Source organism: Myxine glutinosa, chromosome 1 (assembly GCF_964187855.1).
Source record: "Myxine glutinosa chromosome 1, kmMyxGlut1.1, whole genome shotgun sequence".
Lineage (NCBI taxonomy): Eukaryota > Metazoa > Chordata > Myxini > Myxiniformes > Myxinidae > Myxine > Myxine glutinosa.
In genome coordinates this window covers 31,844,649-31,868,281 of record NC_136261.1, presented here as the reverse complement: position 1 = coordinate 31,868,281, position 23,633 = coordinate 31,844,649, and the positions used below count along the sequence as shown (strand labels likewise).

The 23,633-nt window shown below is 47.7% G+C and overlaps 1 protein-coding gene across 1 annotated transcript in view; it reads right to left on the bottom strand.

Moving 5' to 3' along the window:
- Positions 1-1,407: 1,407 nt before the first annotated feature.
- Positions 1,408-23,633, bottom strand: part of EIF3D (eukaryotic translation initiation factor 3 subunit D) — a 34,935-nt gene continuing 12,709 nt past the window's right edge. The window contains exons 5-15 of the mRNA XM_068109215.2: positions 21,770-21,839; positions 18,639-18,760; positions 17,719-17,851; positions 15,375-15,522; positions 14,831-14,961; positions 13,041-13,126; positions 5,795-5,924; positions 5,027-5,169; positions 4,692-4,884; positions 3,063-3,174; positions 1,408-1,768 (exon numbers count right to left, since the gene is read on the bottom strand). Coding sequence (XP_067965316.2) covers positions 1,731-1,768; positions 3,063-3,174; positions 4,692-4,884; positions 5,027-5,169; positions 5,795-5,924; positions 13,041-13,126; positions 14,831-14,961; positions 15,375-15,522; positions 17,719-17,851; positions 18,639-18,760; positions 21,770-21,839 — 1,306 coding nt within the window. The 3' untranslated portion in view covers positions 1,408-1,730. The remainder of the gene's footprint in view (positions 1,769-3,062; positions 3,175-4,691; positions 4,885-5,026; positions 5,170-5,794; positions 5,925-13,040; positions 13,127-14,830; positions 14,962-15,374; positions 15,523-17,718; positions 17,852-18,638; positions 18,761-21,769; positions 21,840-23,633) is intronic.

Here is a 23,633-nt window from a genome sequence, read left to right as displayed (position 1 = left end):
ACCTGGCCTTGCACTATCCGAATCCAACACCATAAATGGCACGTGCTTGGTATCCCACTTTGGGTAAACCTCCAAAGATAGGTTGCAAACAACTGGACTTCGTCGCATTGCCCGGGTGTTGCAGATCTTGTCAATGACTCTGGTGACCCTGCCAGAGTCGGTGACGGGTTACGACGCAATTATCTGACACATGATGGCTTACTCTTGTGAAAGACACCATGGGATCTTTAACATCAAGCAGCCAATAGTGGGAGATGGGACATCTGGCTTAACGTTCCTATGAAGGATGGCACACTCAAAGCAATGCCCAATCAGTAAAGCACCAGGGCAGCAGTTTATAGTTGAGTTGCAAAATGGATCCAGCCGAGAGTGCTCAAAGGACAATGGCTATCCCACCAGTCCGCAACAAGTTCATCCTTACATTTTGAATTTCAAAAGAACAGATATGATTCATCATAGTGCAAATTGAGTACCAGTTCACTGGTAATTCCCTGCTTGTCGTTAAAGGCGGCAAAAAGGGTTGGCGTCAGGAAGGGCATCCGGCCGTAAAACATTGCTTCAAAAAGGGGACCGAAAAACAACAACAACCACAGTTCCCGAAAAAGGCCAACCCCCGCTTGCGGGGAAAAATGGCCTCTAAAGGTGGTTTTTTTGGTTGTTTTTTTTTGGTTTTTATAGTGCAAAGTATTCCAATTCAATGTCGTGACAATTGAGGTATTCGAGTTGTTAGGCGAGACTATTTCTGTTTTCTCATGTGTATGGAATGTGATTACGCACATAACGAACGAGCCCATTCCCATTGAAGGCCTATGCCCAACGACTTCCTTCCTCGTAGTAGTGGCCCGTTTATGGTGATACCCCAGATTTTGTGTTGTAGTCTTTAATTTGCTAGCGTGCAAACTTAAGTTTCCCATTGCATCACGACATTGCTTTGCAAAACAATGGATGCCTTTCGATAACAGTTGCACAGGAATGCAACTTGACACTGTCTAATTCCCTGAAGCAGATTCCAGTCAAATTGGATTTTCAGATTCAAGTTAAACTTGCATTTTCTCTTCTGCCCAAAGCGCTGATTGTTCGATCTTGAAAGACCGGCAAGACGGGGCCCACGCCGCATCCGCCCTTTCATATTCCCTCGGTGTGGGGCTAGGAGGGCGATGACGAAGGGCCAAAGAAGCGTTCCACCTGCTGGAATGAGACGGTAACGCGTCCCACAGGAACACCATTCATTTGGTTAAAGGATGGGTTTAGGCCGGAGAAGGCAGCGCCTACACGGAACACAGGAACAGTGTGTGGCGTGAACGAGGCATGTGAAGCCGAGCATGAGGGAGTCTGCCAAACCTCACTAGGATACGCTCCACTGAAATGATATGAAAGCCTTGCAAAATAAATAAATAAATATAAACATTAATGGATGAAATTATTTATTTTTAATATTCATCTGAAGCTCAGACTGGAGTTTGTACATCACTCCAAATTCAGGACAAAGACATTATCAGACAAGTGTACCTCATTGGCGATTACAACGATATTAGAAAACAATGGACGTATACGTAGTACATGGGATTTTGAACCTGGGTTCCACGCATCATGAGCCGTCAGTTCAGACGACAATGATATATATATATAGTCCATCATTGTAAAAAGCAAGGAGCACAATTTGCGACAATGTTCATTTCCATTCTCCTTAGTCCATCAATGACACCACAATGCGGGAATGCTCATTTAGCTTAAGAGTGCACGATCGGAGCCTCTCTTCCATCTGCCTCTGTAAAACAGCGTTAACCAGAGTCAAAATCATGCAGATATAAACAAATAAATAAATAAAGCCAATTATTCAACCTTTCAGAATCAAAATAAATCTGAACAGAAATTCCTTATTAATGCCGCACATCTTCTCTACACTGGCATGAATGCCTATAAATTTCAAAAAACTAAATCCTCCCCAAAAAGCAAATGAAATAAAACCTTCTGCGGGCATTTTAAACACCAGCCAGGACATCTGGTACCGTCACCAGCCAGGAAGTGTCTTCGCATCACAGCGGCGGAGTATCCAGTTCGTAGCATCAAGGAAGATCAATTGTTTAATCGCTTCTCTTCTTACTTACATCGGTACTCATGAAGGTACATGTAGTGCAATGATACTTCTTCTTCTTCTTCTTCTGTATGCAGCACATGACTGAGTGGCATCATTGGCCGAGGGTGCGGCCGTAATGCCCTCCGTAGATCAGACCAGGAATTTGTAATTTGGCCAAGGTGCCGGCGATAGCTTGCCTACTCTTTGTGAAGGACACCATGGGATATTTGAACGTCCACCAACTAATTCTGGCAGACGGGACGCTCGGATTAGCGTCCATCCGAAGGACGGCAAACACATTGATGTAACGTGCCTACGAGACCCCATGAGAGTTTGTAGCTGGGTGAAGGTTCCAACCCAGGCTAGACGGTTCAGAGGTCAGCGTGCATACCGCTAGGCCATCCTGCCAGCCCATTGGTACAACTGTGAAAAATTAAGGAATCAGAACAAATTATACCAAAGAAAGACCCAGCACATGAGCTTGCTCTACCAGCCTTGTTCGCTCAGCTGCACGGATTGCTCATTGTGTTCACATTTTATAAACTTGCTTTCTCTACAGTCTACACAAACGCATTACGACGTCCGGCATGGTTGAGCAAATCACAAACGTCATGCGAAGGACAAGTCCTTCTCCAGAGTAAAAAGGGAAATCCCAAAATAATAATCATCTGTGGCATAGATCTTCTTTTTTTTTTCTTTTTTTTGAAATTCCAACTCCTTTCCTGGAAGTCCTTGCAGTATTCATCCGTTTTATACCTCTCCCACCTCCCCCCGAGCCCTCCCCCTAAAACATTTCTCCCGATGTCCCTGCTCTCAAATGTTGTGTTTGTGTCCTTCCCCCTCTCTCCCCATCTTGTCTACCGCTCTCCTTATTTTTTGTGTTTTATGTGTCGGTTTGACTTTTTGTGTGATTAATGTTAGCTCTTTCACGAGCCTCGATCTTGTATACAAAAAAAAAATAAAAAAAATAGAAGCATCAAATCACCTTTCCTCAAAGCTTCTTCATCTTCCTCCTCCAATACATCGTCATCATCCTCTTCCTCCTCTTCATCTGAACTGAAGGTTCCGTCAGGCAGTGAGTAAATTCGAATGACTTGCTGCAACAACAATTTATGGAACCGTTAAATTGCTTCCACCCCTTCCAGAAGAACTACCTCGAATATCCCACTTTTACCTCTACCCCACAATGGTCATTTTTAATCACCTAAAATTCCTCTCGGTCATGGCAAATAAATGATCGTTCATAATAATTTCACCATTACAATGATCAAGACTCCCAAGTTCATTTCCGGTTACTATGGAGCATTGCTACCTCCTACAGGGGAAAAAGATTAACAGTAGGTGGGAGTTCAAGGGGAAATTAGAGATAGCACTTATGTGGATAAGTGGTGAGATGGAAGAAAATGATTGGAGGGATTAAAACAGCAAAGACAAGAACGGAAGTCGAACCACCTTTAGAGGCCATTTTTCCCCACAGAGCAGGGGTTGGCCATTTTTGGGCACCGTGGTCCCCTTTTTTGAAGCAATGTTTTATGGCCGGATGCCCTTCCTGCCGCCAACCCTGTGTGCCGCAAGAGGCGACTAACAGGGAATTACCGGTGAACTGGTACTCAATTTGCCGACCTCGGAAGGATGATAGGCCGAGTCAATCCCCCTGGCGTTAATTCAATGATCGACCGGGATTAGAACCCAGGATACTAGGATCCCAAGCTGGCACCCTAACCGCTCAGTCCGCACCCCCTAAGGCATGAACCGGGGGTAAATCCAAAAAATCGTTCAATATTTCATGTTCTACAATGTTTCAATAAATAAAAAAGTTTAAAATGTGCCCGTAATGGCATTATTTGATATTTGACCTTTTGACCCCACCCCATGTGGGTAGGGCCAAACACTACACTAATATTGCACTTTTGCCATGTGGTGATCATAACTACTAAGTTTGGTGAATTTCATCACAACAGTTTTGGAGAATACAGTGTGACGGACAGACAGGCACAGACAGACAGCCAATTACAACATCCCCCCCATTTTTTTTTTTTCTTTCAAAAAGTGTGGGGATAAAAATAAAGTAAATTAAGCAAGGGGGAAGGGGAAGGGGAGTGTGGGAGGAATGCGAAAGGTGAGGGGGGAGGGGAGTGTGGGAGGAATGGGAAAGGTGAGGGGGGAGGGGAGTGTGGGAGGAATGTGAAAGGTGAGGGGGGAGGGGAGTGTGGGAGGAATGGGAAAGGTGAGGGGGGAGGGGAGTATGGGAGGAATAGGAAAGGTGAGGAGAGAGGGGAGTATGGGAGGAATGGGAAAGGTGAGGGGGGAGGGGAGTGTGGGAGGAATGGGAAAGGTGAGGGGGGAGAGGAGTATGGGAGGAATAGGAAAGGTGAGGAGGGGAGTATGGGAGGAATAGGAATGGTGAGGTGGGAGGGGAGTATGGGTGGAATAGGAAAGGTGAGGTGGGAGGGGAGTATGGGAGGAATAGGAAAGGTGAGGTGGGAGGGGAGTATGGGAGGAATAGGAAAGGTGAGGTGGGAGGGGAGTATGGGAGGGAATAGGAAAGGTGATGGCGCAAAAGGTGCTGTGGACAACTGCACATGACGGGCGGATAAATCGACGTTGCACATACCTTGTTCGGGTCCTTGAGTATAAGAAATTTCCCTTCTGGGAGGGTCAAGCACGTGTCCACAATGCAGCGGAGGATGCCCCAAGCATTCTCCATGTTCAGATTGATCTGACTTGCAAACTCGGCCGGCTTGAACTGCTGAACACCCAATACGACATGTCTCGCAGAATCCTTAACATGGTAGCGTGAGACGTACCTGCAAAAAATTAAATCAAACTAAACAAGTCAAGGCCAAAACGATTTGATTGGTCATTCGTGCAAAAACGTGCATGCCAACTCAAAACATCTCTCCCAGTCATCGTTAAAGATGGAGAAAGCACTTTGACCGTGCACCTTACCCGAGCTTCATGTACTCCGAGCCGGCGAGCAGAGCACAGCACGTCCACTTGGCGAGCTTGTAAGAGTTGTTCTTGAGCTCCGTGGCGAGCACGGCACCTCGCTGGGAGTCCAACTTCTGCCGCCATTCAACGCCGTTGCACGACTGCGCCAATCAAACCAAACTCGACAAGTTAACCAGGCAAGGAGTTCCATGTAAAGACAACCGCAACCTGCACTTATTGACAATATTCCACCCTCCCTACAAAAATAAGAAAATAAGGAAAAAAAATAAATAATAATAATATTTTAATAATAAGAAAATTTGAAAGATGGCAAAACGTTCCACCAGAATGTCCCCATTTCCAATTATCAAATTTTGAGTTGAAATATTTTCACCGTTTTGACCCCAGTGACCCCATATTCCCACCCCATGGGGCATCAAACGGGGGTCAAATCCAAAAATCGTCACATATTTCATGTGCCTTCCCATGTTGATTGCACATACAAAGTTTCATTTTAAAATGGGCCTGCAATTGCTTTTTTCAGGACTTGACCTATTGACCCCACCCTAGTGGTGGGGCCAAAACGACACGACTCTTGCACCTTCTTGCCATGTGGTGATCATAACTACCAGGTTTGGTGAATTTATACCGAACCATTTAGGAGGAGATAGTGAGACAGACAGACGGAGCAGATTACAATATCCCCTATTATTTATTTATTAATTTTTTTCCAAAAGTGTATGGACATCAATGAGTTCAGCAACAAAATCCTGAGTTTCAACTTACACGAGAGTCCCATTCGTTGAGAGTTTTGATGTTGATGAAGGAGACCTCGCCATTGGCACCGGTAAGAACACCATCATGCTCGCAGCGCACAATTAGCTCAATATCCTCACCAAGTTTCCACTTCCGATACCTGCCAGGGACAATCACTTCCTTAGTACCAGCACGAAAACGAGTCGGATGACAAATTTATTTCTCATGTGCTCTTATCCTTTTTGTCCCACGAGAATTAACATCTATCTATAATTCCAGTAATCTCTGTGTGTGTGTGTGTGTGTGTGTGTGTGTGTGTGTGTGTGTGTGTGTGTGTGTGTGTGTGTGTGTGTGTCTGTGTGTCTGTGTGTCTGTGTGTGTGTTTGTTTGTTTGTCTGTGACCGCTGTTTCTCGACAACCACGGGTCCGATATACTTGAAACTTGCCAGGTATATTGCTGGGGACCCGAGGATGTGCCTTTTCAAGGTTTGACATTAATCGGACAAGTAGTTACCGAGCTATGTCCAAAAAACGATTCAACCAATCAGAGAGCAGCGAGCTATCACGTGTGCCGAACGTGCCGAACAGACTCTGCCTCGGACGGCACATTTGAGAGCGTATTCATTTATTTCACGTTGGCAAACTATGTTGCCGTTAAACTATGTTTTAAAACTAATTAAAACTAATTTGCGATTCATCGTAACTGCGATTTGCGACCTTCCGGACAGTGAAGACTGCACTTCCGGCAGCCAATCACAGAACGCGTTATTGCGTAGGCGTGGCCGATGTGAGAGCGAGCCGAGCCGAGCGCGTGCGCCATTACGGTTCGTAATTCGATTTCTTCCGGAGAAAATAATAATTTCTCGATTTCTTATGCGCATTATTTCTCCCAATTCAGTCAGAGCGAAGGGCGGAAGCGAAGAGCGTTGTTTTTTTTGTTTACGGGCGTACGGGCGGGGTAGAGCGTACGGGTAGCGTTATTTTTTTTTTTTGGCAAGGAACGGGCACCCACGTACGGGCATGCCCTAGTGTTAATAATGTTGACAATAAAAGTCATTTTCTGCGTGTCTGTGTCTTTAACGCCAATCACGCACAAAATACCCGGCCAATTGCCACCAAATTGGACCTCCAGTTAAACATATAGGTTACTTGTTTTCTTATATTACCATGGCTAATGATTATATCGCTCAATCAAATTCAAAAGAAATTAATTATTTATTTTTGTGGCGGTTTGTCGGTGTGGCCTCGATGTGACCTGTTCCCACCACCCAATGGCAAATTTAAGTTTCTCACTTTTACCACCTTGCATTTCTTTCCTGAGTTCAGAACTGTGAGATTTGTGTGAGAATTGTGTTGTTTGGTCAGATTTTTCCTTATGAGAGCAATTTTAAAAGTGAAGTTGGATCCACCGTTTGCCCTTCACGTGACTCGTGGTGGTCCCTCTCGGCTCTCCCCCCGTTGGTATTTTTGTGCACATAAGATTGTTCACGGTTCTGTTTAAATATTATTTAAATATGTATAACCTTTCCCCTTCAGTGTTTTACTCAGTGGTATTTTACAACACGCTGTTTTTCTTCCTATTTAAAAGGCTTTTCTCAATTTCCTCTCCAACTCATTCCACCTCAAAAAAAAGGAAATTCAATATCTTATACGTCTCCCTCACTACATGGTCTAAATTCACTTTCATTCCATCCCTCCTCCATCATTCTGAACCGGATTGCTAACTTGAAAATCACAACAAACCCAATTTGTTTTCAATGTTCGTCTTTCATTAATCATCCACTTTCTAAACTCCCCTCTTGCCCCTCCCATCCAAATCCCTCCCCTTGCACCTACACTCCTAAACTCCCCCCTTGCCCCGCCACTCTTAAACTCCCCCCCTACCCCTCCACTCCTGAACTCCCCCCTTGCCCTTCCACTCCTGAACTCCCCCCTTGCCCTTCCCCTCCTAAACTCCCCCCTCACTCCTCCCCTTCAAAACTCCCCCCCAACCCCTCCCATTCAAATCTCCCCCCATACCATTCCTCTCCAATTCTCCCTCCTCCCCCCTCCTCCTCAAAGCTGCCTCCTCCCCACTTCGTCTCCCTTCTATCTCATACCTCCACCCCCCCCCAACCTTCTTCTTTCCTCTGCCCGCCCTCAAACAACCCCTCACTGTGCCTCATCCCTTCACCTTCAAACCTTTCATCCTCCTCATCCTTCCCTTTCTTGGAACTCTTCTGCAATCGCTGACACACTAACAACTGCTCTCCCTACCTCCCCCTCTCATCCTTCATCTTACCCTACTCCTCCCCTCCCCTGTCCTGTACCCGATGCTCCCCCTCTCTCTTCATTAATGGTATGGACCTCAAACATCCGGGGCCTTCGCTCAAACCTGACTGATCTCTCCATACAGGTTGCTTCTGACAATCCAGACTTGATCTGCTTAACAGAGACTTTCCTCCTTCAAGATGTCTCTGATTCCTTAATATCTCTTCCTGGTTACTCCCTCCTCCGGTATGATAGACCTGAGCCTCGGCCTGGTGGTGGGGTGGCTATCTTTATCAAAAACTCTCTTCCTCACTCTCCTTGCACTGCCCTCTCTCCTCCTCACCCCCAGGAGTACCTCTGGCTACGGCTTGCTCTCCGCTCCCACCTTTTGTTCATATGTGTTCTGTACCGTCCCCCAAACAGTGATGACTCCATCTACATTTCACTGTCTGACAACATGGACCAACTTCTATCCACTCACCCCAACTCTCTCTTCCTCATATGTGGTGACTTCAATTGTCATCATGCCACCTGGTTGGGTGTGGGTTCCTCTCTCACCAGTCATGGCACCTCAGCAAAGGACTTCTGTGACTCACTGGGATTGACACAATCTGTCAATTTCCCGACCCGGATCTCAGTCAATGGAGTATCTTCTCTTCTAGACTTGGTTATGACTAACTTCCCTGCTAATGTCTGCTGCTCTTCTTCTGCTCCAATCGGTTCTTCTGATCATGTGCTTGTCAAAGTGGACATCTCTCTGGCCATTCTCAGAGAGCCTCCTCAGCGTCGACGAGTCTGGCATTTCACTCAGGCCGACTGGGACGGTCTTCAAGCACCCATCAATCGTCTGGATTGGTCTCCCATCTCCACTGCCTCTGACATCAATTCTTCCTGGAAATTCTTCCAAAGCAAACTGATCTCTCTCATGCACAGATTTATCCCATCTCGCCTTCAGTTGTCTTACCCTTCCTCCCGTCCATGGTACACTGAATCTTGTGGTGAGGCAGTTGCCCTGAAACAACTTGCCTTTGCCTCTTGGAAGGCTAATCCAACTGAAGGAAATCTCAGTTCCTTCCACCAAGCTCGGAACAAGTGTGCGTCTACCCTCAGGAGTGCCAGGAAGCACTATCTCTCCTCACTCAAGAATGAACTCTCAAACCTGTCTCCTTCCTCCAAATCCTGGTGGCGTCTGGTCAAATCCGTTTCTGGTGTTTGTTCCCCCTCCATCCCCTCCCTTACCTCAAATGGCTACACAGCTGACTCCGCACGTGAAAAAGCTGAATGCCTCAACTCTGTGTTTGCCTCAAAATCCTTAGTCCCAAACCCATCCCTCTCTGTTCCCACCTTTCCCAGTCGAACCAAACTGCTCCTGGACTCTGTGACCTTCTCTCCTGACAAGGTGGAGGAGTTTTTGTCAAACCTCGACTCTGATTCTGCAACTGGACCAGATGGCATCAGCCCACGGGTCCTAAAATCCTGCTCTGCCGCTCTATCTCACCCTCTCTCTGTTCTTTTCACCCTATCTTTTGCTCAAGGTCATCTGCCAGCATCCTGTAAAATCAGCAAACATTACCGCTTTACACAAAAAAGGTGCAAAAACAGATCCTTGCAACTACAGACCAATCAGCCTGCTCCCAATTATCAGCAAAGTCATGGAATCCATCATTGCTTCGGATATGAAATCTTTCCTCTTCTCCAATGGCTTGATCTCTGATCATCAATTTGGTTTCAGACCAGGTCACTCTACTCTGGACATGCTGCTTCTGCTGTCTCAACAATGGATGGAGGTCCTCAATGCCAAACAGGAAATCAGAGCTGTCTCCCTTGATATATCACGTGCCTTCGATACGGTCTGGCACCCAGCTCTGCTCACCAAACTCTCCTCCTATGGTATCCATGGAAATCTCCATGCATGGCTTGCGGACTTCCTCTCTGGTCGTAGTCAACGTGTGGCCCTGAATGGATTTCTCTCATCTCCCCTTCCCGTTCAGGCTGGAGTTCCCCAAGGCAGTGTGCTGGGCCCTGTGCTTTTTCTGGTCTTTATCAATGATCTCTCCGACTCTCTGGAAAATCCTCTGTATCTCTTTGCTGATGGACTCCACTCTCTGCCGCTCCATTCCTCTTCCCTCAGATCGGCAGTCTGCAGCCTCCTCACTCTCTGAAGACCTGGACAAAATCACAGACTGGTCAAACATGTGGAACATGTCTTTCAATCCTGACAAATCTCACACTCTTACTATGTCTCTCCGAAAAGATCGACTGGACAACCCTCCCATCTACTTTCTCAACAATCCTCTCCAAGAAGTTCTGTCGCTCAAGCTTTTGGGTCTCACCATCTGCCATGATCTTTCTTGGGAAAACCACATTTCCAAGCTGGCCTCCAAAGCCAGTCGCCGACTGGGCATCCTCCGTCGTGCGAAGTCCTTCCTAGGCACACCTGAGCTCCTCACCACATACAAGGCTTTCATCCGCAGCTCAATGGAATACTGTTCTCCCCTATGGGCCGGTGCTCCTGCCTCACACCTGGCTCGGCTTCACGCTGTTGAATCCAAAGCTTTCAGAATCATTGGAATCTCCCGCGATGAAGCTATCTCTGAGGGCGTTTCACTCACTCACCGCAGGCAGGTAGGTGGTCTTTCTGTCTTCTACCGACTCCTCTCCGGCCTTGCTCCCCCAGCTCTCTCTGTGCTCTGTCCCCCAAATATTCCTACAGGTCGCACAAGATCTGCCAGCCACCCTCTGATGGTTAAACTGCCGAAATCTCGGCTCTCTGCTCACCTTCACTCTTTCATTCCTCTTTTCTCCCGCCTCTGGAACAAACTCCCACACTCACTTCAATCACACTCCTCCCTCCAGGTCTTCAAAACAGCTGTTCACCACCATCTCTTATCTTCCCCCATCCAAAACCTTGATCTTTTCTACCCCCACTAATTCACCCCAGATCCACCTTGTTTGAAATTCCAACTTCTTTCCTGGAAGTCTTGGCAGGATCCATATGTTTTATACCTCTCCCACCCCCCCCCCCCCCCCCTTCCCATGCCTTCCCCCCAAAGCCCTCTCCCTCCCACAGTTCTCTCGATGTCTCCATGTCTCTCGGTCCCTGCTCTCAAATGTTGTGTTTGTGTCCTTCCCCCTCTCTCCCCATCTTGTCTACCGCTCCCGATGTTATTTGTTTTGTGTGTCTGTTTGTCTTTCTGTGTGATTAATGTTCGCTCTTTCACGAGCCTCGATCTTGTATACAAAAAAAAAAAAAAAAAAAAAAAAAAAATGTCTTTCTGCCTCGGATACCTATCATCCCAACTGACACAGCCTTTGAATTCAAGACTTAAATTCCCCCCCTCTAACTCAGCTTTGTGTTACGTGCTCCTCCCCAAACCCCGGTCATGGTGTACCTCCGAGCCCCGAGAGGACTCACGGCAGAAAGATGCGTTATTCTGTATGTCAAAGATCAATGGTGAAACCACACCAGTTGTTACCAACAAAGAAGTATTGTATTAAGATCACACAAGTATAACAGTACAACAACAATAGTAATCAATTGTACAACCAATATATATTTCCTATGATGGTACCATCAGGTTCGTACAATATAACTCAATGTGCTCCAAGTGAACGAAAAGAAGAACATTCCCAATGTCTCTGTTCTGGCATCAAGCCAAAGTCGATCCGCTCCAGTAATCGTCAGAACGATGTCTAATCGAGACCAGAATCCCGTTCGGATGACAGTCACCGTCACGCTGCCAAAGCTGCGCAAAGGTGCCCTCAAGGCGACTGGGAAATCACACCCTCGGGTATGGACGTTCCACGGCTCCCACTTGGCGAACCGCAGATTTCCCACTCAAAAGCCACGTTGCACACACACACCAGATTAACGTCTGAATGCAGTGAAAATGGTTGAAGCGAGATGAAAAACCTTGAGCGAAGCGCAAATCCTGCGCGAGGTAAAAATGGCCGACGGCCCGTTCTCGTGGCGTAACGGCACTCTGATGATTCTCTCCGGAATCAACCGCAAAACCTGTCACGCAGGTTTATCTGTCAGAGCGATGACAACTCTGTCGCAGGAATCCCTTTCCCGGGAAACCCAAAGTTCACTCATGACCCTTGTTCGCCAATCGTTCACTCCAGACCTCGAAGCAGCTCGGCTTCTTGTCCGACTCACTCGCTCCGCCTTCTCTTCCTCTTCTTCCTCTTCGTCATCGTCCAGTTCCGGTTTCATTTAAAACATTAACTTTTTTACCTTTTGAAAATAGTAATCTCTATTTCCCTTAAACGACAATAATAATAATATATGGAATCACAAATGTTTACAGTGGATGAAAACCACAACAACGGAAGTGCCGAATCCGTAACATTTGCAATGTCCATTAACAAGGCTGAAGGACAATCTTTTTACCCCGAGAAATGCCGGGGCCCCTCTCTGCTAGCATTAATATAATACTAGAGTGAAGTCGATGACACTCCATTGCAAATCCCTACGTTTCCCACTAAAAGCAGTTGAAAGTTGGCAAAACGTTCAATCAGGAATGACCCAATATCAAATTTTGAGTTAATCTTTTTTCCCCGTTTTGACCCCTGTGACCAAAGTCCCCACCCCCCCCTGGGGCATGAAATGGAGGTCTAATCCAAAAACATTCGTTACAATGGTGATTTGTTGAATGTCCCCCAATGTTGATTTCATATACAAAGTTTCATTTAGAAATGTTTAAAAATGTGCCCGTAATTGCATTTTCGGGTATTTGACCCCGTCCCAGGGGATCATTTGCAGAGCGAAACTTTGTCTAACGCACGTGTACGCCCACACTTCGTGGCTTACTTTAAAATCAATTCGGGCAACTTGCGATGTGCACCAAAAAGTTACCTGTGAAAATTAGTAAAGGTGGTAGCACACCCAAGCAACATCAAAGCACAGGTATTGAAATATTTATGGCTGGTGCTGCCCAAAATTCAAAGATCAAAACATACACCAAACCAAGCTTTGTGGTTGAAGTATAAAGTGTATGGTGACAAGCCAAGGCAGCCAGCACACCTGTAACCTATGGAGGCCACCTCCGCACCCTGCATCTCATCCTCTGTGAATGGATTGCCATTAGGAAACTTGTGCTTCTCTCCGTTCTGTGGGGGAGGAGGGTGTGGGGAAAGGAACAGCAGTCACAGGTACAGAATGTCACTTTGAGTAATAAAATGTACACAACTGAGATAAAGAGAAAGGGAAGGAAATAGGGGGGGGGAGAAGTAGGGAAACAGGGTGGGGGGTAGAAACAGGGTGGGGGGTAGAAACAGGGTGGGGGGTAGAAATAGAGAGAGAAATAGAAATAGAAAGAGAAAGAGAAAGAGAAAGAGAAAGGGAGGGGGGAGGAGAGAGATAGAGATTGGGAGGGGGGAGGAGAGAGATAGAGATTGGGAGGGGGGAGGAGAGAGATAGAGATTGGGAGGGGGGAGGAGAGAGATAGAGATTGGGAGGGGGGAGGAGAGAGATAGAGATTGGGAGGGGGGAGGAGAGAGATAGAGATTGGGAGGGGGGAGGAGAGAGATAGAGATTGGGAGGGGGGAGGAGAGAGATAGAGATTGGGAGGGGGGAGGAGAGAGATAGAGATTGGGAGGGGGGAGGAGAGAGATAGAGATTGGGAGGGGGGAGGAGAGAGATAGAGATTGGGAGGGGGGAGGAGAGAGATAGAGATTGGGAGGGGGGAGGAGAGAGATAGAGATTGGGAAGGGGGAGGAGAGAGATAGAGATTGGGAAGGGGGAGGAGAGAGATAGAGATTGGGAGGGGGGAGGAGAGAGATAGAGATTGGGAGGGGGGAGGAGAGAGATAGAGATTGGGAGGGGGGAGGAGAGAGATAGAGATTGGGAGGGGGGAGGGGAGAGATAGAGATTGGGAGGGGGGAGGAGAGAGATAGAGATTGGGAGGGGGAAGGAGAGAGATAGAGATTGGGAGGAGAGAGGAGAGAGATAGAGATTGGGAGGGGGGAGGAGAGAGATAGAGATTGGGAGGGGGGAGGAGAGAGATAGAGATTGGGAGGGGGGAGATAGAGATTGGAGGGGAGAGATAGAGATTGGGAGGATAGAGAGATAGAGATTGGGAAGATAGAGAGATAGAGATTGGGAGGATAGAGAGATAGAGATTGGGAGGATAGAGAGATAGAGATTGGGAGGATAGAGAGATAGAGAGAGATAGAGATAGAGATAGAGATAGAGATAGAGAGAGAGAGAGAGACAAGGGAGAGACAGAGAGAGGGTGAGACAAGGGAGAGACAGAGAGAGATGGTGAGACAAGGAGAGAGAGGATGAGACAAGGAGAGAGAGGATGAGACAAGGAGAGAGAGGGTGAGACAAGGAGAGAGAGGGTGAGACAAGGAGAGAGAGGGTGAGACAAGGAGAGAGAGGGTGAGACAAGGAGAGAGAGGGTGAGACAAGGAGAGAGAGGGTGAGACAAGGAGAGAGAGGGTGAGACAAGGAGAGAGAGGGTGAGACAAGGAGAGAGAGGGTGAGACAAGGAGAGAGAGGGTGAGACAAGGAGAGAGAGGGTGAGACAAGGAGAGAGAGGGTGAGACAAGGAGAGAGAGGGTGAGACAAGGAGAGAGAGGGTGAGACAAGGAGAGAGAGGGTGAGACAAGGAGAGAGAGGGTGAGACAAGGAGAGAGAGGGTGAGACAAGGAGAGAGAGGGTGAGACAAGGAGAGAGAGGGTGAGACAAGGAGAGTGAGGGTGAGACAAGGAGACAGAGGGTGAGACAAGGAGACTGAGACTGAGACTGAGACTGAGAGAGAGAGCGAGAGAGAGAGAGAGAGAGAGAGAGAGATAGGGATGTAGACCCACCATTTTTAGGCACTGCTGTGAGAAGTTGTGGTTGATGAAAGTAGCTTCCAGGGCCAGGTTTCGTGGCGAGTTGATAGAGCTCCCCTCATCCTGAGGTGGTTCATTTGCAGTCTCACTGACAGTCAACAAATCTACACAAAAACAGACAAGTACACAAAAAACATGTATAAGATGACTGTGGCACATCAGTCTGGTCGTGCAGGATTGCACAAGTGGTTTAGCTTCAAAACTAAGTTAAATGTCCAATTCTCATGTGGGCACAACAAATCCTAGCATATGGGATGAGGAGCTTAACGTTCATCTGAGGGACGGCACACTTGATGCCCAGCCTACAAAACACCAATCCCATAATTTAGAGTCGGCCCAAGAATCAAAACCAGAATAAACTGCTCCAAGGTAAATGTGCTACCTCTACACCACCCTATCCAAGCCACCACAAATCCAATCGTAGCAGTCAAACGACAGCTCAACGTATGGATTGCATTGTGCAACTTGGTAAAATGTACTCGTCACGTTTACATTTTCACACAAATGAAGAAACTACCAAAGTCAGAGTTGTCTCGCTTGTCGAAGAAGAGCTTCGAGCCAACACGCTGCACGACAATGTCCCAGGAGTACATTGAACGAGTGCAGCACATGAGTGTGGCCAGGATGGCATCTGTCGCAAAAACGTTTCCTTCACTCTTCGCCAACTGTAGAGACAAGAAGCATCGGTCTTTCACCGGGGAAAGAACATTATTGTCGAGTGGGAAACTAACCACCCGAAACAACAATTGAGGTGCAAGCGGGGAAAAATAATTATATAATAATATACATGTGCCCAAAAGGCTAAAAAAAAAATTTTTTAAACAACCGCAGAAATTGGACTATGGAACTATGGTCCCAGGTGCTTTGGATGGACGAGTCAATATTTCAGTTTTTTGGATCTAATCAAAGACAGTATAAGAGACAAAAACAAACTTATGAAGAGCCTTGCTTGAAGCCAACAATGAAGCATTGAGGAGGATCAATTCAAGTTTGGGGATGAATATTCTTCAGTGGTGTCGGGAAATTGATGGTATATTGATTGTAGCAAGGTACAAACAGATTTTAATCCACCATGCCATTTTAATCCACCATGCCAATCAAAGGGGTTGACTCAGCCTGTCATCCTTCCGAGGTCGGCTAATTGAGGACCAGTTCACTGGTAATTCCCTGTTTGTCGTTAAAGGCGGCAAAAAGGGTTGGCGTCAGGAAGGGCATCCGGCCGTAAAACATTGCTTCAAAAAGGGGACCGAAAAACAACAACAACCACGGTTCCCGAAAAAGGCCAACCCCCGCTTGCGGGGAAAAATGGCCTCTAAAGGTGGTTATTTTTTTATTTTATGCCATCCCCAGTGCTGCAAGACCCAGTGGTCCAAACGTCATCTTACAGCAAGATAATGATCCCAAACCCTCAGCTGGGGTAATTAAAAATTACCGTGCTCGCGAAGCGAAAAGTGGGGTGAAGCGATCGGTTAAGTGTGTGCATATGTGTGGCGTATGTACGGCGTATGCAATATGCATACGTCTGTGAATGCATTTTTAAAATTGTTTTTCTCAGCAACCGTTGTTCTGTTTGACACTACATTTTACCATACGAGCGCCCCTGCCTGTATAATTTTATTCCTAATTATGACGTCATAGGTCATGTGGTACAGATGCCATCTTGAAAAGATAAAAAACAAAAAACGTTGCACCTCTCTATCTCTGAAACCACTCCATGGAAAATTTTATATTAGAGAATATAAATTTATGATGTAATCGCTCACGTGGTCTGGCAGCCATATTGGATCAAAGAAAAAAAAAAAACTTTCAAAAACAGAGGAGTTGGCTCTCACCAAGTTGACTGTGCAGGGTAAGTATTCTATTAATACCGTCTAGTTTGTGAAATAAATAGGAAGCTGGAGTCCTTCAATGTATGGATTGGATCCCCCAAAGTCCAGATGTCAATATCATTGGAAGCTGTTTGAGATTATTTGGACAAAGAAAAAGTAAAAAAGAATCCCAGAAACGAGATGATCTTGGAATGTGGAACACCATTCCACTAGAATTTACATTCCATTCCACATTCCACTAGGAACACCATTCACACAATTATTTGACAGTGTCCCTAGAAGACTGTTGTCTTCCAGGTTGTTGTCTTCCAGGTAGATCCAGGTTGTTGTTGTTGTTGTTGTTGTCCCTAGAAGAATTTCAATCAAGGTTTGAAGCAAAAGTGTGGACATACACGCTACTGGTATATATCAAGGTATATTGTATATAGTTTTCTTTTTCATAACGGTGTACAGGTATTTCAATTGAACACAAAGTTTTAGTTTCCTTAAGCATCAGAGGAGAAAAATGCAAAATGTTGTACATTTTTACACAGCAGTGTGATGTATTTCATCTCCCATCTTACTTGATGTATATATAAAGATTACTTGATGACAAAAAAAACAAAACAAAAAAACATATATATAGAGCTCACGTGATGAAAATAGTTGAGATTTAAAACGACAAAATGTCATGTGACCGACATCATACTTTTGCACAATTTTTTTTTATAGTTTATCGATATCATTGGTAAGAAGTTTGAAATAATAGTGACTCTTGGCCAATGACACACAAGGAGGCCTTAGCTTCGGTTTTTTTTTTGTTTTGTTTTTTTTCGTATACTGAAGCGAGGCTCATGAAAGAGCAGACATTTACTTCACAAACAAATCAACCAGACAAACAAACTATATAAAAAGAGGGAGCGGAAGACAAGAGAAGGGGAAGCACACAAACACTTGAGAGCACACAACATTTAAGAGCAGGGAGATGTGTGGGAGGGAGAGGGCTTGGGGGGAGGAGGCGCGGGAAGGGGGGGGGGGTAAGGTTAATCTTACTTTGCGAATAACGGGGTCATCAGTAGTGGTGACTGTATGGAAGATGCGCTTGATGCTCTTGAGAGGGCACTCACTACGTGTAGAAACACGGTCGTAGGACTTATCGTAGTACTCCATGTGTCCGCAACACTCCCTGCAGGAAGTGAAAAAGTTATATGTCACACTTGAGAAACAAAACGGGATCACCCCAATTAATTAGAAACATTGTTCATAAATAACGAGAGCAAAGTCAACGGCACACCATCACAAATCCCCACGCTTCCCACCAAAAGCAAAGTTTAAATACGGCAAAACGTTCCATCAGGAATGACCTGAAATAAAATTTAAACTGGCCGTCAAACCAAGCCCCCCCACCCCCCTCTGTTTTGGCCCCCATGATCCTAAGTCATGTCCCTGTGGGGCAAGAACCAGGGGTCAAATCCAATAAATTGTTACATATTTCATGCGTCCTCCAATGGTGATTGCAAATACAAGGTTTCATGAAAAAAAATGTTTGAAATGTGCCCGAGCGAGAGAGAGACAGAGAGAGAGAGCGAGACAGAGACACACAAAGAGAGAGAGAGACAGACAGAAGGAGGGGGAGGGAGAGCGGGAGAGAGGGAGAGAGAGAGACAGGGAGAGACAGAGAGAGACCGAGAGAGACCGAGAGAGACGAGAGAGACGAGCGAGAGAGAGAGAGACACAGAGAGACAGAGAGTGAGAGAGTGAGAGAGTGAGAGAGAGAGACAAAGAGAGGGAGAGGGAGAGCAAAGAGAGAGAGACAGAGACACACAGACAGAGACAAAGACAGAGACAAAGACAAAGAGAAAGAGAAAGAGAAAGAGACAGAGAGACAGAGAGACAGAGAGAGAGAGGATTACAATATTTCTTTTTCAAAAAGCATTGGGATAATAAGGTATTAAAATAGGCAATAGGCATACACATCCACAGGCTCGGAAACATCCAAGTATCGCATTTTGGCAAGACGAGGAAAGTCCATCTCCTCCTTGACCTTCCAGTTGCTTCGAACTTCCACTGAAGCATCTCTGGGCTTCTGTTGACTCTGTCACATAATAAAAAAATAAAAATAAAAAAAAAAACAAGGCAAATGAGACACCAAGTCCAAAACATTTCCGGAGCAATAATTATATCTGCACAACATGGATGTCAACATTTAACTATTTTGATTTCAATTAATTTATGCCAATGGTCATAGAAATAAGATATCACTTCCAATAATTATATAAATTGTCAAACTTGATAACAAATAAACATAAAGTAGTCCAAATAAGCTAGAATTCTCGGCAGTGGATTCCTCGGTCTAGGTGCCTAATAAATGTGCCATATAAAGCATCCCTCACAATCAATTGTTTTCAATACACACGTGTGTGTATACATAGATATATATGGGCTGGCAGGATAGCCGAGAGATATGCTCACTCACCTCTAAGCTGTCTATCCTGAACTTGAATTCCAACCCAGTCATCCTGGTGTTTCACTGACAGGGTAATTCATCAATGTGTGTATGTATGTGTGTGTGTTGTCCATCAGATGGAAATTAAATTGGGCTTCCCTTCTGGTACCATTAATTGGTGGATGATATAGATAATGATCCCACGGTGTCCTTTGAAACACAATATTCCTGCACCTCAATCAAGTACCCTGCATCGGAATGGCAGCGACTCATCCAGTATGGTAACCCTTAGCAAATGAAACTGCCTCAACAGCCTACCAGCAAGAGGAATGGAAACCCCTGCCTCGTCCCTCCCCACTCACACCTCCTCCTGCGCCCTACTCACCCCTCCTTCTGTGCCCCTCTCTCCCTTCTCTTGCTCCCCTTTGTCACCCCTGCTGCTCCTCGTTCACCCCCTCCTCCTGCGCTCCTCTCACCCCCTCCTCCTGTTCCCCATTCACCCCTCCTCCTGTTCCCCATTCACCCCTCCTCCTGTTCCCCATTCAACCCTCCTCCTGTTCCCCATTCACCCCTCCTCCTGTTCCCCATTCACCCCTCCTCCTGTGCCCCATTCACCCCTCCTCCTATGCCCCATTCACCCCTCCTCCTCCCCACTCAAGCCTCCTCCTCCTCCTCCCCACTCAACCCTCCTCCTCCTCCCCACTCAGCCCTCCTCCTCCTCCCCACTCAGCCCTCCTCCTCCTCCCCACTCAGCCCTCCTCCTCCTCCCCACTCAACCCTCCTCCTCCTCCTCCCCACTCAACCCTCCTCCTCCTCCCCACTCAACCCTCCTCCTCCTCCCCACTCAACCCTCCTCCTCCTCCCCACTCAACCCTCCTCCTCCTCCCCACTCAACCCTCCTCCTGCTGACCCACTCACCCCTCCTCCTGCTGCCCCACTCACCCCTCCTCCTGCTGCCCCACTCACCCCTCCTCCTGCTGCCCCACTCACCGCTCTTCCTGCGCCCCACTCACCCCTCCTCCTGCGCCCCACTCACCCCTCCTCCTGCTGCCCCACTCACCCCTCCTCCTGCTGCCCCACTCACCCCTCCTCCTGCTGCCCCACTCACCCCTCCTCCTGCTGCCCCACTCACCCCTCCTCCTGCTGCCCCACTCACCCCTCCTCCTGCTGCCCCACTCACCCCTCCTCCTGCTGCCCCACTCACCCCTCCTCCTGCGCCCCACTCACCCCTCCTCCTGCGCCCCACTCACCCCTCCTCCTGCTGCCCCACTCACCCCTCCTCCTGCTGCTCCACTCACCCCTCCTCCTGCTGCCCCACTCACCCCTCCTCCTGCTGCTCCACTCACCCCTCCTCCTGCTGCCCCACTCACCCCTCCTCCTGCTGCCCCACTCACCCCTCCTCCTGCTGCCCCACTCACCCCTCCTCCTGCTGCCCCACTCACCCCTCCTCCTGCTGCCCCACTCACCCCTCCTCCTGCTGCCCCACTCACCCCTCCTCCTGCTGCCCCACTCACCCCTCCTCCTGCTGCCCCACTCACCCCTCCTCCTGCTGCCCCACTCACCCCTCCTCCTGCGCCCCACTCACCCCTCCTCCTGCGCCCCACTCACCCCTCCTCCTGCGCCCCACTCACCCCTCCTCCTGCGCCCCACTCACCCCTCATGTGCCCCACTCACCCCTCCTCCTGCGCCCACTCACCCCTCCTCCTGCACCCCACTCACCCCTCCTCCTGCTGCCCCACTCACCCCTCCTCCTACTACCCCACTCACCCTCCTCCTGCTGCCCCACTCACCCCTCATCCTGCGCCCCACTCACCCCTCCTCCTGCGCCCCTCACCCCTCCTCCTGCACCCCACTCACCCCTCCTCCTGCACCCCACTCACCCCTCCTCCTGCACCCCACTCACCCCTCCTCCTGCACCCCACTCACCCCTCCTCCTGCACCCCACTCACCCCTCCTCCTGCACCCCACTCACCCCTCCTCCTGCACCCCACTCACCCCTCCTCCTGCACCCCACTCACCCCTCCTCCTGCGCCCCACTCACCCCTCCTCCTGCACCCCACTCACCCCTCCTCCTGCGCCCCACTCACCCCTCCTCCTGCGCCCCACTCACCCCTCCTCCTGCGCCCCACTCACCCCTCCTCCTGCGCCCCACTCACCCCTCCTCCTGCGCCCCACTCACCCCTCCTCCTGCGCCCTCCCCTCCTCCACTCACCCTCCCCTCCTCCACTCACCCCTCACCCCTCACCTTCCTCCTCTGTCCCCCTCCCTCCTCCTCTGTTCCCCTCTGTCCCCTCTCAATATTCCCGTCAGCGAAGCGACCATGCGTTGCCCAGGAACGCCAGGTGCCATTGCTAGTTCATTATAAATAAACCTGAAAAAAGATAAGAAACGTGTTCGTTCCATCTGCTTCCCATGTGCATGTCATAAATTTTTGGCTCATTTGGGCAACCTTGGGTATCGGTAATGTTGTAGAATAACTGAACACAGTAGTGGGTTAGAAACCGATCGGCTGCTTCCTGGGACAAAAGATCCCAGCACTGAGGATATCACGTTAGTGAGGGACATCCCCCCCCCCCCCCCCAAAAAAACGATTTGAAAATACGTGCTACATATAAACACTATGAAACAGCAAAACAACACCAAAAGGGAAATGTTCACCTGTCCCCTCTGGTCCCACCGTGGCCGCCCACCAAACTGTTTCTGCAACTTCTGGATTCTCTGCCGGTCCCTAGAAACACATTATTTGGTCCTCGGATTAGATTTCATTCGATCATCCTTGAGAGCATTTGCAATTTGTGCCAACTATGTAGAAGTTGAAAGAAACAGCATATTGAGCAACGTGCCAAAAATTATACAGCGTAAGTACAGCGTTATGGTGGAAATGGGACCTGTTTTATAATTTTACATGTGGGAAGCATAAAGGTCTGTATGCCATGGCTGCACGTTGGGTCTATAGTACCTGGTCCTATTGACAGGCAGACACGTCGCTCTCTACTGATCAGGAATTGATTAGATACTGGTCTGATAAATGGAACACGTCTTTCAATCCCAGAAAAAAAAAATCTCCCAGTCAGTCTCTGTCACTCCAGAAGGATCGTCAAACATACCCACCTATTCCCAGGGTCAGCTGTTGGAAGAGGTTCATTCTCTTGAACGTTTCGGCCTCGCTTGCCTCTCCTGGGCCAACTGCATAGCGAAGCTGGCCTCCAAAGCAAAATTGGGCATCATTCCTTGAAAAATCAGAACTACTCACAATCTACAAGGCCTTTATCTGCAGCTCAATGGATTAATGTTCCACCGTCTGGGCAGGGCCTCTGCATCACGTATATGATCTGTCTCCTGGATTCAGTGGAGGCCTATTGCTCTCGAATCACATCACAACAGATCAGTGTAGTCTCTGTTTTATACTACCTCCCTCTGGTCTGCATCTGCTCATTCATCCCTCAAACCCTCCCCAGTTCTCAAGTAACCTACTTCTGGTTCAACTCCCAAAATCCAGGCTTTCCACGTCTTCACTCTTCTTTCCATCTCTTTTACCTACAAGAGTGAGGCTCATGGAAGGGTAAAGTCAAATTGACAGTGGGACAGCGGGGGAACAATTGGGCACAATCAGGAAGAGGATAATGAATAAGAGAGACGAGATGAGACAGGAAAGAAAAACAAACAAACAACAAAAAACAGCAATTAAGAGGGTTGTGTTCGCAAGGACAATGTGGATAAGAAAGAAGATGAAGAAGACCATGGGTCAAGATGAGAGATTACATGGTTTCTCATTTCTTGCTTTCTGGAGACATTTCTTGCTTCCGTCTGGCCACTCTGCCATAAAGCCCAGATCGGTGGAGCTCTGCCATTAGGCCATTCTGGAAGTTTCTCCCATCTCCACACAGGATCTCTGGAACCCAGCCAGAGTGACCATCGGGTTCTTCCTCACCTCTCTTCCCAAGGCCCTTCTCCCCCGATTTCTCAGTTTGGCCGAGCGGCCAGCTCTAGGAAGAGTCCTGGTTGTTCCAAACTTCTTCCGTTTGAGAATTATGGAGGCCACTGTGCTCTTGGGAACCTTCAATGCAGCAGATTTTTTTTGTAGGCTTCCCCAAATCTGTGCCTCGACACAATCCTGTCTGAGCTCTGCAGGCAGTTCCTTCGACCTCATGGCTTGTTTTTGCTCTGATACGCATTGTCAGCTGTGAGACCTTTTATAGACAGGTGTGTGCCTTTCCAAATCATGTCCAATCAATTGAATTTACCACAAGTGGACTCCAATCAAGGTGTAGAAACATCTCAAACATGATCAAGAGAAATGGGAGGCACCTGAGCTAAATTTAAAGTGTCATAGCAAAGGGTATGAATACTTATGTCAATGTGATATTTCAGTTTTTTCTTTTTAATAAATTTGCAAAACTTTCTAAAACCCTGTTTTCTCTTTGTCATTATGGGGTATTGAGTGTAGATTGATGAGGGAAAAAATGAATTTAAACGATTTCAGCATGAGGCTGCAACATAACAAAATGTGAAAAAAGTGAAG